At 44.5% G+C, this 17,459-nt stretch overlaps 1 protein-coding gene across 4 annotated transcripts in view; it reads left to right on the top strand.

Moving 5' to 3' along the window:
* Positions 1-17,459, top strand: part of IQCK (IQ motif containing K) — a 210,094-nt gene that overhangs the window by 6,224 nt on the left and 186,411 nt on the right. For all 4 annotated transcript variants that reach the window (XR_012161133.1, XM_073362280.2, XM_073362277.1 and 1 more), the window contains exon 4: positions 8,742-8,839. Coding sequence is in view for 3 of the 4 variants with exons in the window: in XM_073362280.2 (XP_073218381.1) it covers positions 8,742-8,839 (98 nt within the window). In the remaining variant the exon portion in view is untranslated. The remainder of the gene's footprint in view (positions 1-8,741; positions 8,840-17,459) is intronic.

Below are 17,459 nucleotides of genomic sequence, written 5' to 3'. Positions count from 1 at the left end.
CTTTTTACTCAGCTGTTTATATTACAACTAGGGCTGTCACGCAGTTAATTTTATTTAGTCGTGCGATTAATTGCACTGTTAAACAATAATAGAATACCATTTATTTAAATAGTTTTGGATATTTTCAAATATATTGATTTCAATTACAACACAGACTACAAAGTGTGTAGTGCTCACTTTATATTTTTGATTACAAATATTTGCACTGTAAAAAACAAATGATAGTATTTTTCAGTTCACCTCATACAAGTACTGTAGTGCAATCTCTTTATCATGAAAGTTGAAGTTACAAATGTACAATTATGTACAAAAAATAACTGCATTCAAAAACAAAACAATGTAAAACTTTAGAGCCTACAAGTCCACTCAGTCCTACTTCTTGTTCAGCCAATCGCTCAGACGAACAAGTTTACATTTGTAGGAGATAATGCAGCCTGCTTCTTGTTTACAATATCACCTGAAAGTGAGAACAGGCATTCTCATGGCATTGTTGTAGCTGGCATTGCAAAATATTTATGCGCCAGATGCACTAAAGATTCATATGTCCCTTCATGCTTCAACCATCATTCCAGAGGACATGCATCCATGCTGATAAAGGGTTCTGCTTGATAACCAAAGCAATCCAAAGCAACGCAGACCGACACATGTTCATTTTCATCATTTGAATCAGATGCCATCAGCAGAAAGTTGATTTTCTTTTTTGGTGGTTCGGGTTCTGTAGTTTCCGCATCAGAATGTTGCTCTTTTAAGACTTCTGAAAGCATGCTCTACACTTCGTCCTTCTCAGCTGTTTGGATGGCACTTCAGATTTTTAAACCTTGTGTCTAGTGATGTAGCTATCTTTAGAAATCTCACATTGGTACCTTCTTTGCGTTTTATCAAATCTGCTGTGAAAGTGTTCTTAAAATAAAAGTGCTGGGTCATCATCCGAGACTGCTATAACATGAAATATATGGCAGAATGCAGGTAAAACAGAACAGGAGACATACAATTCTCCCCCAAGGAGTTCAGTCACAAATTTAATTAACGCGTTATTTTTTTAATGAGCATCATCAGCATGGAAGCCTGGCTGAAGCATGAAGGAACATACGAATGTTTAGCACATCTGGCAAGTAAATACTTTGCAATACTGGCTACAATAGTGTCATGAGAACTCCTGTTCTCACTTTCAGGTGACATTGTAAATAAGAAGCAGGCAGCATTATCTCTTGTAAATGTAAACAAATTTGTTTGTCTTAGTGATTTGGCTGAACAAAAAGTAGGACTGACTGGATTTGTAGGCTCTGAAGTTTTACATACTGTTTTTGAGTGCAGTTATGTAACAAAAACATCGACATTTGTAAGTTGCACTTTTACCATAAAGAGCTTGCACTACAGTACTTGTATGAGGTGAACTGAAAAATACTATTTCTTTTATCATTTTTACAGTGCAAATATTTGTAATAAAAAATAACACTATAAAGTGAGCACTCTCGACTTTGTATACTGTGTTAATTGAAATTAATATATTTGAAAATGTAGAAAAATATCCAAAAATATTTAATACATTTCAATTGGTATTCTATTGTTTAACAGTGCAATTAAAACTGTGATTAATTGAGATTAATTTTTTTGAGTTAACTACAATTAATCGACAGCTCTAATTACAACAGAAGAAAGGCAAGTATTTTTCCCTTCTAATCTTAAGGTCAAATTAGGTTCATTAAGATAACTATATAATTGAGTCTGAAAACTCCTTTCAAAATATAGTCCTTTGCCCATCTGTTTCCTTTCCATCTGTGATCAGACACTGAATCTCTCTTCTTCCATTTTTATCAGTCTGGTTTCAACTTTCTGAAATTCACATAGAACCTGTAACAATGTTTTCCTTTAGATGTTCTGCACTTTAGCCTTCATATTGTCTTTCAACCCATCACCTTTCTTCACCTCCTTTTCTATGTTTCTTCTCTTTCTTCTGTTCATTTTTTTCCATTGCTGACAGTGAGAAGCAGTAATATCATAGGCTTTTATATAGGTTGCCCTTCCAATTAGGAACATTTAGAAGAGATGTCTGAACTGGATTAAGGATGTGAAGCAATGAACAAAGCCTTTGCTAAAGATACACATTTCCAGGAGACTACCCTTTTAATAATTAATCTGTATTTGCCACATTAAGACAGGAATATTTACTGCAACAGCAGCTGAGACTCTTGACTGAGGACAGCACTTCAGCTGGTTATGGCACCTCCTCTGTCCCCTCCCCCCCCCCCCCAAAAAAAGTTCCATGCTTGCTCCCTAGGATTTCTGAATCACTCTGATCTGATGACTAATAGAAATTGTTCCACACCTGATGTAAATTTATTTTATAATGTACAGTGCTCCATAATATTTCTTCTTAAGGTCTTCAGTACAGACAAATTTGAATCTTAAAAAGGGTTTACTCTTCTCAGTGATTTCAGTGTCTAGATTACGATTTTGAAAGAAGCAAAAGAGTTAAATGCCCAAATCTCATTGAAATTCAGTGTCATTTGGACACACAAAGCCTTAGATGCATTTAAAAATTCCAGCCTTTGGAATTTGGAATGTATTTGGTTCCATTTTGTGTCTAGTTTGTCCATAAAATATGCAGTCAATTAAGACTATTAACACCACCATGGCTAAACAAACAGGACGCACTTAAATTATTAAAATAATTATTACTATCAAACATGGCATGGGATAAGATTAAAACTTGTTTAGTTGTTATGTAGTTAATCAGGCGTTTTTGTGTGTGAAATTAGTTACATACATTGTACTGAAATGCTTCTTAGAAATGGCTGTCTTGTTTGATTTAATTTATCTAACTTTGAGATCATAAAAATCAGAATAAAAAGTGGGTCATATTCTACTCTTGGCTAAACCAGTGTAAATCTGGAGTAACTCCAATGAAGGTGATGGAATTACAGTGGTATAAATCCAGAGTAATCCAGGGCAGAAATTCACCTGGTTAAAACAAATGCCTGTGCTTTTATATACACTGGACCATGTAATCTGCAAGGTAATCATGTTGTCATTTTTGTCTTTTGAGTTAATTTTTTTCACCTTAAAGATTGAAGCTTGTATTTTAAAAAGTAGTTGTCATGGGCCTAACTCTGTGCTCATTGAAGTTAATGGCATCTTTACCATTGACTTCCCTGAGAGCAGAGTTATATCAACACTGAGCCCTGGTCTACACTAGAACTTTAGGTCGAATTTAGCAGCGTTAAATCGATGTAAACCTGCACCCGTCCACACGATGAAGCCCTTTATTTCGACTTAAAGGGCTCTTAAAATTGATTTCCTTACTCCACCCCGACAAGTGGATTAGCACTTAAATCGGCCTTGCCGGGTCGAATTTGGGGTACTGTGGACACAATTCGACGGTATTGGCCTCCGGGAGCTATCCCAGAGTGCTCCATTGTGACCACTCTGGACAGTGCTCTCAACTCAGATGCACTGGCCAGGTAGACAGGAAAAGAACCGCGAACTTTTGAATCTCATTTCCTGTTTGGCCAGCGTAGCAAGCTGCAGGTGACCATGCAGAGCTCATCAGCACAGGTGACCATGATGGAGTCCCAGAATCGCAAAAGAGCTCCAGCATGGACCGAACGGGAGGTACGGGATCTGATCGCTGTATAGGGAGAGGAATCCGTGCTATCAGAACTCCGTTCCAGTTTTCAGAATGCCAAAACCTTTGTCAAAATCTCCCAGGGCATAAAGGACAGAGGCCACAACAGGGACCCGAAGCAGTGCCGCGTGAAACTTAAGGAGCTGAGGCAAGCCTACCAGAAAACCAGAGAGGCGAACGGCCGCTCCGGGTCAGAGCCCCAAACATGCCGCTTCTATGATGAGCTGCATGCCATTTTAGGGGGTTCAGCCACCAGTACCCCAGCCGTGTTGTTTGACTCCTTCAATGGAGATGGAGGCAACACAGAAGCAGGTTTTGGGGATGAAAAAGATGATGATGATGATGAGGTTGTAGATAGCTCACAGCAAGAAAGCGGAGAAACCGGTTTTCCCGACAACCAGGAACTGTTTCTCACCCTGGACCTGGAGCCAGTACCCCCCGAACCCACCCAAGGCTGCTTCCTGGACCCAGCAGGTGGAGAAGGGACCTCCGGTGAGTGTACCTTTTAAAATACTATACATGGTTTAAAAGCAAGCATGTGAAAGGATTACTTTGCCCTGGCATTGGCGGCTCTCCTGGATGTACTCCCAAAGCCTTTGCAAAAGGTTTCTGGGGAGGGCAGCCTTATTGCGTCCTCCATGGTAGGACACTTTACCACTCCAGGCCAGTAACACGTACTCGGGAATCATTGTACAACAAAGCATTACAGTGTATGTTTGCTGGCGTTCAAACAACATCCGTTCTTTATCTCTCTGTGTTATCCTCAGGAGAGTGAGATATCATTCATGGTCACCTCATTGAAATAGGGTGCTTTTCTTAAGGGGACACTCAGAGGAGCCCGTTCCTGCTGGGCTGTTTACCTGTGGCTGAACAGAAATGTTCCCTGCTGTTAGCCACGGGGAAGGGGGAGGGTTGAGGGGGTAGCCACGCGGTAGGGGGAGGCAAAATGCGACCTTGTAACGAAAGCACATGTGCTATGTATGTAATGTTAACAGCAAGGTTTACCCTGAAAGAGTGTAGCCACTGTTTTATAAAATGCATCTTTTTAAATACCACTGTCCCTTTTTTTTTCTCCACCAGCTGCATGTGTTTCAATGATCACAGGATCTTCTCCTTCCAGAGGCTAGTGAAGATTAGAAAGAAAAAAAAACGCACTCGTGATGAAATGTTCTCTGAACTCATGCTGTCCTCCCACACTGAGAGAGCACAGACGAATGCGTGAAGGCAAATAATGTCAGAGTGCAGGAAAGCACAAAATGACCGGGAGGAGAGGTGGCGGGCTGAAGAGAGTAAGTGGCGGGCTGAAGAGAGTAAGTGGCGGGCTGAAGAGAGTAAGTGGCGGCAGCGTGATGAGAGGAGGCAGGATTCAATGCTGAGGCTGCTGGAGGACCAAACCAGTATGCTCCAGTGTATGGTTGAGCTGCAGCAAAGGTAGTTGGAGCACAGACTGCCACTACAGCCCCTGTGTAACCAACCGCCCTCCTCCCCAAGTTCCATAGCCTCCACACCCAGACGCCCAAGAACGCGGTGGGGGGGCCACCGGCCAATCAGCCACTTTGCCACAGAGGATTGCCCAAAAAAAAGAAGCCTGGCATTCAATAAATTTTAAAGTTGTAAACTTTTAAAGTGCTGTGTGGCATTTTCCTTCCGTCTTCCACCACCCCTCCTGGGCTACCTTGGTAGTCATCCCCCTATTTGTGTGATGAATGAATAAAGAATGCATGAATGTGAAGCAACAATGACTTTATTGCCTCTGCAAGCAATGATTAAAGGGAGGAGGGAAGGTGGTTAGCTTGCAGGGAAGTAGAGTGAACCAAGGGGCGGGGGGTTTCATCAAGGAGAAACAAAGAGAACTTTCACACCGTAGCCTAGCCAGTCATGAAACTGGTTTTCAAAGCTTCTCTGATGCATACCACGCCCTCCTGTGCTCTTCTAACCGCCCTGGTGTCTGGCTGCGCGTAACCAGCAGCCAGGCGATTTGCCTCAACCTCCCACCCTGCCATAAACGTCTCCCCCCTACTCTCACAGATATTGTGCAGCACACAGCAAGCAGTAATAACAGTGGGAATATTGGTTTCGCTGAGGTCTAAGCGAGTCAGTAAACTGCGCCAGCGCGCCTTTAAACATCCAAATGCACATTCTACCACCATTCTGCACTTGCTCAGCCTGTAGTTGAACAGCTCCTGACTACTGTCCAGGCTGCCTGTGTACGGCTTCATGAGCCATGGCATTAAGGGGTAGGCGGGGTCCCCAAGGATACATATAGGCATTTCAACGTCCCCAACAGTTATTTTCTGGTCTGGGAATAAAGTACCTTCCTGCAGCTTTTGAAACAGACCAGAGTTCCTGAAGATGCGAGCGTCATGTACCTTTCCCGGCCATCCCATGTTGATGTTGGTGAAACGTCCCTTGTGATCCACCAGAGCTTGCAGCACTATTGAAAAGTACCCCTTGCGGTTTATGTACTCTCCGGCTTGGTGCTCCGGTGCCAAGATAGGGATATGGGTTCCGTCTATGGCCCCACCACAGTTAGGGAATCCCATTGCAGCAAAGCCATCTACTATGATCTGCACATTTCCCAGGGTCAGTACCCTTGATATCAGCAGATCTTTGATTGCGTGGGCTACTTGCATCACAGCAGCCTCAACAGTAGATTTGCCCACTCCAAATTGATTCCCAACTGACCGGTAGCTGTCTGGCGTTGCAAGCTTCCACAGGGCTATCGCCACTCGCTTGTCAGCTGTGAGGGCTGCTCTCATCTTGGTATTCATGCGCTTCAGGGCAGGGGAAAGCAAGTCACAAAGTTCCATGAAAGTGCCCTTACGCATGCGAAAGTTTCGCAGCCACTGGGAATTGTCCCAGACCTGCAACACTATGTGGTCCCACCAGTCTGTGCTTGTTTCCCGAGCCCAGAATCTGTGTTCCACAGCATGAACCTGCCCCATTAGCACCATGATGCATGCATTGGCAGGGCCCATGCTTTCAGAGAAATCTGTGTCCATGTCCTGATCACTCACGTGACCACGCTGACGTCGCCTCCTCACCTGGTATTGCTTTGCCAGGTTCTGGTGCTGCATATACTCCAGGATAATGCGTGTGGTGTTTAATGTGCTCCTAATTGCCAAAGTGAGCTGAGCGGCCTCCATGCTTGCCTTGGTATGGCGTCCGCACAGAAAAAAGGTGCGGAACGATTGTCTGCCGTTGCTCTGACGGAGGGAGGGGCAACTGACGACATGGCTTACAGGGTTGGCTTCAGGGAGCTAAAATCAACAAAGGGGGTGGCTTTACATCAAGGAGTATTTCAGGCAGGACTTCATGGAGGGTTCCAATAAGAAATGGTTCACCTAAGTTATTGTTCTTATTGGAACAATGAGGTTAGTCTGGCCTCTGATTGATACATGGCTAGATTTACCTCGCTGCACCTTCTCTGTGAGTGACTGCAGTGTGACCTAGAGGAATGAGTCCCCTAGACGGGGGAGGAGGGGAAAGCAAATGAGTACAAAACAAATCTGGTCTATTTCTTGTTTTGATCCACTCCATCTATCTTTTACATCTTTGGCTAGCAGCAAACGGTGCAGAAGGACTGCAAGCCATCCACATCTCATGGCTGCTCGGCAGAAGACGGTGCAATATGACTGCTAGCCATCCTCATCTCTTGCCTGCACAGCAGAAGATGGTGCAATATGACTGCTATCCATCCCCATCTCTTGCCTGCCCGGCAGAAGATGGTACAGTATGACTGCTAGCAATCCATATCGCCTGCCTGCTCACCATAAGACGGTTCAATAGGACTGACTGCAGGACTAAAGAGAATGACCTGGTCAAGTCACTCCAAACTTAGTCCCTGCGGCCAGGAGCACCTTGGACATGACGATGACGGCTACCAGTCATATTGCACCGTCTGCTGCCAGAAGGCACTGGGTTGCTGCTACTGTGTAGCAATGCAGTACCATGTCTGCCAGCACCCAGGAGACATACTGTGACGGTTACCTGAGCGGGCTCCATCCTTGCCGTGGTATGGTGTCTGCACAGGTAACTCAGGAAAAAAGGCGCGAAACGATTGTCTGCCCTTGCTTTCACGGAGGGAGGGAGGGAACGGGGGCCTGATGATATGTACCCAGAACCATCCGTAACAATGTTTTAGCCCCATCAGGCATTGGGATCTCAACCCAGAATTCCAATGGGCAGCGGAGACTGCGGGAATTGTGGGATAGCTACCCACAGTGCAACACTCCGGAAGTCGACGCTCGCCTCGGTAGTGTGGAAGCACTCCACCGAGTTAATGCACTTAATGCACTTAGAGCATTTTCTGTGGGGGGACACACACTCGAATATATAAAACCGATTTCTAAAAAAACGACTTCTATAAATTCGACCTGATTTCGTAGTGAAGACATACTCTGAGTGCTTTTGAAAATTTCACTCTTAAAATTCTCTCCTATATTTAAACATGCACATGTTTTCTGTTTCAAGGAGCGCAGCCATGAACTGGCTTTGTTGTCTAAGGCTAAGTGTTATAATCTACCAAACTGGAAATCAAAGTCCAAATCCCAATTTAGTCTCTCGCTTCTTAGGCCGCAGGACTGGCAATCTAGGTGAGAGGCAAAACATCAGAACACCTAGCAGTTAGGCCTGCTGGCAGATCAGGAGCCACATTGATGGGGCTCTGATCGCAATTCTGTTTGTTTTTCTTGTTCCTGGAGGGGTTTATTCATGATGACAAAGCCTGTGAAAAGGATGTGGGTAACAGAGAGAAGTCTGTGTGCCACAAAGTGAAGATTTGACCTGGCCCTCGTCCTGATGCCTAGGAGTTGAATTTTGTGACTGACTACGTTACTCCAATTTCTAAGGGAAAGCAAACCAATAATGGGTGGATATCCTTCATGGGGAGGGGAGGAGAAAGTACCCAGTTTGAAATTTATTCAAGTTGATGTATTCTTTGTGACTTAAAAGGAGTGAAATCTGTGACTATCTAAATTGAAAGAATCTGTGTTTTAGAACAAGCTGAGATGATACCGATTAAAATTAAGGCTATTTGATTTATTTCAGATGAATGTTCTTCTTTCTCCAGACTAAATTCAATCTGTTAATGAAAAAAATATATTGTTTTGTCCAGGTTCTCCTCGAGAATACTTGGAATATTACATATTTCCAGTACTTTTGCCGGGAATGGCTGAACTTCTGCATCAAGCAAAGAAGGAAAAGTGTTTTGAGGTCAGTTCTTAGTTTTCAAGATGCTGTTTTAGAATTCTAAAGTTTTTTAATCCACTATCTACATTTCATTATTTTGTCTTTTACAGACAGACTGTAATAAAATAAAATAATGTATTATATGTCATTTTTAAACTCAGTTAGTTTTGAGTAGTGTATTTCATAAATCCGATCAATATGACAAGCCCTACGTTATGCCTTTTTACATAAAACCCTTTCTGAAATTTTCGATTGTATCTAGCCCAGCTAGCTATCAAGCTTCAGGGGGAGGGGTCACCTTTCTAATTAACACCAAGGAGCACTCAGTTGAAGAAAGAGAGGAGATTATAGACGAGAGCAGCTGCAGGAATTTAAATTTAATCTACTACAATAGTTATGAAAATTCAACACACTGCTCGATCATTGTAACTGTCTGTTGGAATATTGTCTTGATCTTTTTTTTTGTATGTTGGCCTTTTGAAGTTTTGTGAAAAAATGCTACTTATAATGTATACTATACAATAAATTGGTTAGTCTCTAAGGTGCCACAAGTACTCCTTTTCTTTTTGCGAATACAGACTAACACGGCTGTTCCTCTGAAACCTATACAATTTAAGTATTTGGTTTCTCACAGCAATCTTATAAAGACTGGGCATTGTGGCAAGATTTGCCACACACAGTTTTATAAATGCTTCCATACATTTTTGTAAAATTGTTGTTCTTCATTCAAGTCAATTTAGTTATAGCAATTCAAATTCTGCCTTTAGTTACACCCTAAAAGTAATATTTGCTAAGTTTTTCTGTCTGATTAACTGTTAATGTGTCTTTCATCAAACTTTTTCTTCCTTACGTGTAACTGATTTGTCTGATTTATGCACACAAGTTCAAAGGTGGCAAAATCATATAAAAATACATTAAGATTTTCTGTTGAAAGATGCATACCAAATATGTTAAATCAGTGTTTCTCAACTGGGGGTTATGGGATGGAATAAGGGGGGGGGGGGCAGCAAGCAGAGCCAGTGTTAGGTGGTAGGAAGCAGAGCAGTTGCCTGCAGCCCCATGCCACACAGGGCTTGCAATGCTAATGTACATGAAGCCTTGAACCTGGAGCCCCAAGGGATCACAATTTTTTCTAGTGGGGGCGGAGGTCATGATATTTTTTTAAGTCCAGAGAGGGTAGCCAGCACAAAAAGGCTGAGAAGCACTGTTTTAAATTAATAATCTGGAAACAAACCAGGGGAGTGTTAAATATTCAGACCCTAGATAGCAAAGCATGCAGTTCAGACTGTTTTGCTATCCAAGCTACTGACACAGACTTCGTATTAAATATATATATGTGCCAGATAACAGACACAGTGGAATAGCTTTAAAAATGTTTGGCATGCAATTACATATGTAGAATTAACCATTGACATATGTACACTTTTGATACAGCCAAAAATACATTACACCTACCACACTTGGCTGCCCCTCCTAAATTTGTCTTCCATGTTCAGATCTTGTTCTTCCTTGTAAATAGCTTGCTTCAGTTTTCACGTAAACTTCACAAGGTTTGAGCGTAGTTCTACAATCATTATTTTTTTATAAGTGAGCAGGTTTATATCACCTGTGATTGACGCTGTTGATGGAAGTGGAAAGTTGTTTTACTGCATGTCAAAATACTTTGTGAGCACTATACATTCATGCCATGATATTTATAGTGTTTAGCTTAGCAATCTATTGATATGTACAATATTCATCGCATCATATACGAAGCCGAGGTTTTTTTACGGAAAGGCAATCGAGAGCAGACCACCTCATAATGTGAAAGAATTAAATATTTTTAGACCACTTGAGCAGTTAATTTTCACAGTTGCGTAGCGAAGGTTTGGGATTTGGGAGGAGGGGTTGGTTGGTTGGGTTGGCTTTTTTTTTTGTTGAGACCTGTTGGAAAGATTCAGTGTTGAATGGTCCTCCAATCCATATTTCCACTAATGAATTTTAGTATGAGGGCAGCAGACTGTAACAGAAAGTGTAGGAATACTAGCAGTTTTAAAATCCACTAATGCTTTTTCTTAACAATTTATGCTACTCTATTAAAATGTGGTTAAATACAGTTTAAAGACATTGTTAATATAACAGTAGGAGCAAATAGAAGTCACATATAGATTAGTATAAGCACTGAGAGAATCCCACACTATAACAAAGATACAGTTATTATGAGGTATGTAATAATGAGCTCCTTTGAGTAAATATAAAATTCATCCCAATGATTAAATATGTGCTTTTTAATAACAAGCAAAATAAAGTATCCATGTGCATTGTAGTGGGGTGGCTGCCCCACTCCTATACTAGATGGGGCTTCAGCAGGCCAGAGAGGCTGTGCAGGTGGGCGGCCAATCAGAGAAGGCCTGCTAGGGAGCCAATCAGAGGCTGAGTAAGAGACAGCCAATCAGGGCCAGGCTCAGCCATATATAAAACCTGCCCAGGAAGGGCACAGTCACCCCCCCCCCCGGCCTTCAGAGAGTGAAGGTCTGTCTCCTGTGCAAGGGGGCTAGCACCAGGGACAGCGCAGGCAAGGGGAGCAGAAGGAACTCCAGCCCGGTATCTGCCAGGCTGCAGGCCCAGAGGGAAGGGCCAGGCCGGTGCAAAGGGGATGACGAGGAAGCGACCCGGGGAGAGAAGGAGGGCAGGAAGGCTGCCGCCAAAGGGTCCCTGGGTCGGGACCCAGAGTAGAGGGTGGGCCTGGGTCCCCCCGTTCCCCTTTGCACATACACCCAGCCGTTGGATGTGGCGATAGTGGACTGCACCTGACCCCTGGCAAAAGGGGTTAGACTTTGGGGTGTGGTTGGCCGCTGTGGCTGGGCGATGTGAAAGACTGCTGATAAACCCTCTCCCCCAACCCCCCACAGTAAGGGGGTGAACGAGGACTAGGGGGCACTGCCAGAGGGCAGTGTCTTGAAGAGGACGCTGCAAGAAGGGAGCAACACGGGTCCAAGCGCTAAGAGAGGGCGAGAGACGGATGGGACACCACCAGTGGAGGGTGCTCCACACTGGACTAAGCTAATTCCCTGACGAGTCAGCAGGAGGCCCTGCGGGGGTGAGTCCCAGCCCCATCACATGCATAAAGTTGGTTTATGTTTGTATAGGAACGTTTTCAAGAAAGCAACAAAAAATACAAATACAAACTGTAAACTGTATTTGTCTGTAGTGCACCTTTTTACTTGCTACATTAGGAGTTGTTTTAGTTTTTTGTTTTGCTTTCTTTCTCATGAAAATTAGCACACTATCAAAAATAAACTAGGTCATTTTGGTTGTAAAAGGGAGTAATGTCATGTTGGTCGGGAGGGAAATGTAGGAAAGCATGGGTGTGTCATATGACAGTTGTCCTCTGGGACATCATTTTTTTGCTCTTTTGGAATAATGTTAGCAAAACAATAGCTCTTGGTAACCATATGCATGAATACTAGTGTTACTTTCCATTGCTGACCAAGTGCTTAATACTTAGATTGGAAAATAGACTGTCCAACTTGAATGCATGAATTCTAACTGAACCTTGCCTACTTCAGCATTCACATAACCAAAGCATTATTCTTTGTTAATTACAAACAAAGTCTACTGCCTAACTTGCATAAAAATGTTTTAGATGATAACTAGAACCCCTTTCTAATATTCAGAGAGCTATGCAATCATTTTCTTGAAACAAATTCAGTGCTTTACTTCTACTTCACCTTTATTACGTAGATCCCCTTGTGGATTTTTATACATTTGTGGTATTGTGATTTAAGTATAACATGCACAAGTTGAATGAAATTATTCTTGATATAACAATTAAGAACCAAATTTTCAGCATTTCACAAATGTGCCTGAAAAATATGCAGCTACAACTATTTAAATTGACATTTAAATTGTAAATTGACATTCTTGCTTATAGTAACTCACCTTTGTATATGCAGTGAGGTCTTGTGTGTGTGACCAAACATGAGGCCCACTGAAAATGTGGTTACAATTCACTTGTTATCACAATGTACAGTAATTGTCTGGCTATGCTGGAAAAAGGACGGGGAGCTACTGGATGTGGTTTAATTAGGCTGAAACTTTATTCCTAAAAGTCTGGGGATACTCAGCAGATAAAATTGTACAGGACAGGTAATTACATAATCATTTACAAATACCCCAGGGACTGCTGTGAGCCCTCCTGCTTTTCCATCCTGGTCCCCAGCCAATGCACTGCTGGGACCTCACTATTCCCCAAATGATGTTCAAGGAGGATTACAAAGGGGTGGGGATTGACTCCCTGCCGTATCAGTCACAGAAGCCCTAAACCCACCCTGTTTCCTCTTCTTTAAAGAATACCTCTAAATCTTTTCCACATCCATTTTATCTGATCACCGTAGCTACTCCCAATGGAGTACCTGCACATCTGCCATAAGGAGACACCAGCATTTAGCTTGGCTGTCTTCTCCCCCTCTCCCTCCCCCTGCCCCATACCCAGATGGGTTCCCAGACATCTGGTGCTCTCTTTAACATTGGCCAAAAATGTATATGCTCCCAAGTCAGATAGGTGGACCCCATTCTGCCTGAATAACTCTGATGCCCTGTATGCTATGTCCAGATGAAAAATTAGCAACCCCCCTAGGCTACTTGTGAATTTAGCCACCTGCCTGTTCACATATATCCTAGCCTTCTGGACCCATGGGACCTTCACTGTTCTCTACCACACCCTTCATAGCAACATGCCTGACCACATAATTTTTACTCAGGGGGAAAAAGTTCCAGGATCTGCCCCAAGTCCCTCTTAGCTCTGACCATTAAATCTACCGTTATACACATTCCCAAACCATTTCCCCTAAGATGAAGCACAATCATATCTGATGTCTGCTCCCGGGCCACCATGGTGTACAGAACGGGCATCAGCTGGTCCCATAACATGTCCCTCATGCCATGCCAGCTCAGGACTGCTTCACCCCCAAGCACTCCCGGGTTTACAATGGCTCCAGTGGCTCCATGGAGCCAGGCCCATGCTCAGAAGGGGCCCTGGCCTGCTCCACTTGCATTGCGCCCTGAGACCCCTCTGGCTTCCCTCACCCACCACTTGCTCCTCGTGGCCTGCCCGTCTGCTGCGTCCTCGGCACCACCCCCTGCTCCTCTCTGCCCCGTGGCCGAACCCCAGTGCACCTCCGGCTCCGGGCAGTCTTTGCTTCCCACCACCTGTGGAGCCCCACCTGTCTCCCCAGAGCTGAGCTGCCTGGGAATGGTGCAGAAGCCTGGCCCATCTCAGCTGGGGGGGAAGGGAACAGTGCAGGGAGCTTGCCTGGGTCTTGAGGGAGCCCAGCCGGGGCAGTCCCTGGCCTGGCTGATCGCACCACTCCTGAGGGACCAGAGCGATTCCCCGGCCTGGCACCAGCTCTGGCTGCACTGCCGGTTCAGCCTGGCAGACACAGTTGCCTCCCAAAAAGGCCAGTGAGTGCAGATGGGAGGCAGGGTGTGGCGGAGTGGGTTTATTGCGGGGGCACTGGGCATAGGGAGTCAGGAGGATGTTGGGTGGGGGGGCTTTGTGGCACAGCATGGGCCTGCCCCACATGGGGAAGGGGCATGCTGGCAGCACAGGGCTGGCAGGCCACTGTGTGTGTCTGGCAACTTCCAGTTTGCAAATAGTGTCCTTGCACTGGGCTAGGCAGAGCTAGGCGGCCCCTGCTATGCCAGGCCCCATTGCCCCTGTCTGGCTCCTCTCTCTGGGGACTGACCTCCCCACCCCATGCTCCATCGCCTCCATGAGGGCCCACAAATAAGTTTGGCACTGGACCCACAAAAGGTTAATCCAGCCCTGCCCCCAAGGACCAGCTGTGAATCTCCAGGCAACCTGGAAGTCCACCTATGTGCCCAGTAAACAATACTATGCCACAGATCCACGTGGTCTGCTGGCCCATCTGCAAGTGCAAACAAAAAGGAAAATTAACACTGATTCCCTACCACCAGTGGAGGTCTCATATACATATGGTATGCTTCAGACTGCCAATGCTGAATTGCCCCATTCCCCAGAACGAGCTGGGCTGCTGCTGTTGCTGCCCCAATCCTGACTGAGTGGGAACCAAATTCATGTGCTGGAAATCACAGCCCCTCATCAGTCCCTGTCTTAAAACTGTAACAAACTGGTATGCTGTGTGGGGACTCTCATTACTGTGAATAAAGAGAGTCCTATCCCTCCCTGGTCTTATTGCCATGTGTGCCCTCACAGCACCCACAGGGCAGATCCCAGGCTTGCCCCCTTTCTGGGAAATAATGAACTCTCTCATACCTCCTTGATCCATCTTTGACCTCCTCAAGGTTAATATCACATCTCCGAATGTATATCCATCAATTCCAAATCCCTTCCAGAAGTATCCCTGCAGGACTCAGGCACTAGCTTGCTGATCCTAAAAGATCCAAAAAAACCCCGAAAGCACTACCAGGAATGCAGCACTGAACAAGGCCACCTCTTGTCCACAATGACATATGGAATCCACACCACATCCCTGAACATATTAACAGTGCTTGGACAACGTGGATCCTTCCAAGGGCTGGTGCTTCGAGACCGCCCCGCTAGAAACCTCTGGACTAAAAACCTGCTACGAAGGATCTGGGTCACCATTCAGCCTACTGACAAACATAAGGCCCAATAGGTGAGTGGAGATGTTTCATGATTTAATTGCCAGGTTGGTAACAACACGATGTACTGTAGCACCAGGTCCTCTATAAATGGTCATATTGTTGGCCAGCCCTCTAACTCCTGAAATTGCACAAAATCATTACAATGTTTCTCATAGCTCCAAAATGTTCATGGAGCTACCGATCTCTGTGCTACTCTGAAAGCCATCATATTCCAAGGTTCCCCAGTGGCATCCATTTGGGTTCCTTGCTGGCTCTAGTTCCAGCTTCTGAAATCTGTCCATCTGAAAATGAGACAATGCATCTGCTACATCTTTATCAACCCCGGCCCATGTTTGGAAAAGAAAGATGTTAAAGCTTAAACGTTGTACAACAATAGCTCTCACCAGCCTCATAACTCTGTGTGATCTAGAGGACTGGTGATTGATAACGTGTACCACCACCTTGCTGTCACACGGGAAACACATCCTTTTATTAGCAAGCTCCATTCCCCAAATGATCACTGCATCAAAATTGGAAAAAGTTCCAGGAACGTTATATCCTGCAATATCCCTTTTGGAATCCAGGTGGAGGGCCATTTCTAAAATACATCAAAACCTGTACTTCCTGAAGCATCTGAGTGGATCTTTAAATCAGCCTTGAGTATCCAGTCCTATCTCTAGAATTACACGCCATTAAAATGGCTCAGAAACTTTCTCCATACCCCCCAAATCCTCCTTCATTTCTTTAGTTACCCTTATAATATGGTGAGGTCTAGATATGCCTGCAGTGGGATCTGCAAGCTGGAAACCAAATGCCCGCCCCCGGGCTACCACTCAGCAAGCAAAGTTAAGATGCCCAATAATAAATTTGCAGCTCATAGGGGTGTAACTTTCTTGGCCACTCTAGCCCTGCTAATTAAGCCCAATACTTCCTGAAGCTTATCCTGAAGGAGTCAGAATATACCCGCCAGTGTATCTTGCTCTGTGTCCCCAGATAGCTCAACATAGTAGAAAGTCTCTCCATTTTATCCTCCACCAGTTGTACCCTCATTTTTTTAGACAGAGCCTGAAAGGCATCCATCAGGCTTACACACTTATCTGAATTCACCTTGCCCATGAACAAAACATTATCTAAATAATGCACTACCTGCTGCAAACCAGCTTCCTGCACCACTGCCCAATGTAGCATTGTACTAAATTTCTCAAATGCAGAACAGAATATTGCACGTCCCACAGACGTAGCTTTATCAAAATAAAACGCGTCTTCGAAAGAGAAACCCAAAACGTTAATGTCAGAAGGATGCACTGGCAGCCGTCAAAAAGCAGACTTGAGATCACTCTTGGCCATTACCGTCCCTGGGCTACAAGCCCTACTCATGTTCACAGCCTCATCAGTGGAGGAACAGTGAACAAGGATGGGTCTAGTCCATCATTAACTGAGCTACTCCGTGAGTATGACAGGTGGAGAATTAAGCAATACTTTCCCAGAGCCTTTTTAGGAATCAAGCCTAGGGGAGAAACCTGCAAGTTCTATATAGGTAGGTGTTTAAATGTCCTGCTACCCTCTTCTTCTTCAATTTCAGGAGTAATCTTTTTCTTTATAATATGACCCCTTTCCACTAAGGACTAGTTTTTGGACATTACATGACTTCTTTCCCCTCTAAATCCTGAAGTAAACACATCCCACAAATATGCCCCAGCTGTCTTGTTAGGGAAATCCCAAAGGAGAACCCTTAACACCTCAAGCTTCACAAGAGATAGTGCCCTTGTCCAGCCCCCATTTTCAGCTTACCCCCCCACCTGTTGTTGCACCTTGGCTCTCAAATCTTGCACCCAAGGGTCTGCAGGTGGCACCTGACTTAGCCCCCATTTTGTTTCCATACTGTGGCCTTCCCTGACTGCTGTGGCAGTTGTGGGCTGCATGGGCCCCAAAGTACATTTTGCAAGCATGCCTAAATTTGCAGATGCTCCGAAAACATCCACTTTCATTAAATGCCTAGCAAATGTCATTACGAGCCTTGGGCATCCAGTGGACT

Source organism: Lepidochelys kempii, chromosome 10 (assembly GCF_965140285.1).
Source record: "Lepidochelys kempii isolate rLepKem1 chromosome 10, rLepKem1.hap1, whole genome shotgun sequence".
In the NCBI taxonomy this organism is placed as follows: domain Eukaryota; kingdom Metazoa; phylum Chordata; order Testudines; family Cheloniidae; genus Lepidochelys; species Lepidochelys kempii.
The sequence above is the reverse complement of the archived record's forward strand: the minus strand, read 5'-3'. Positions and strand labels throughout refer to the sequence as shown.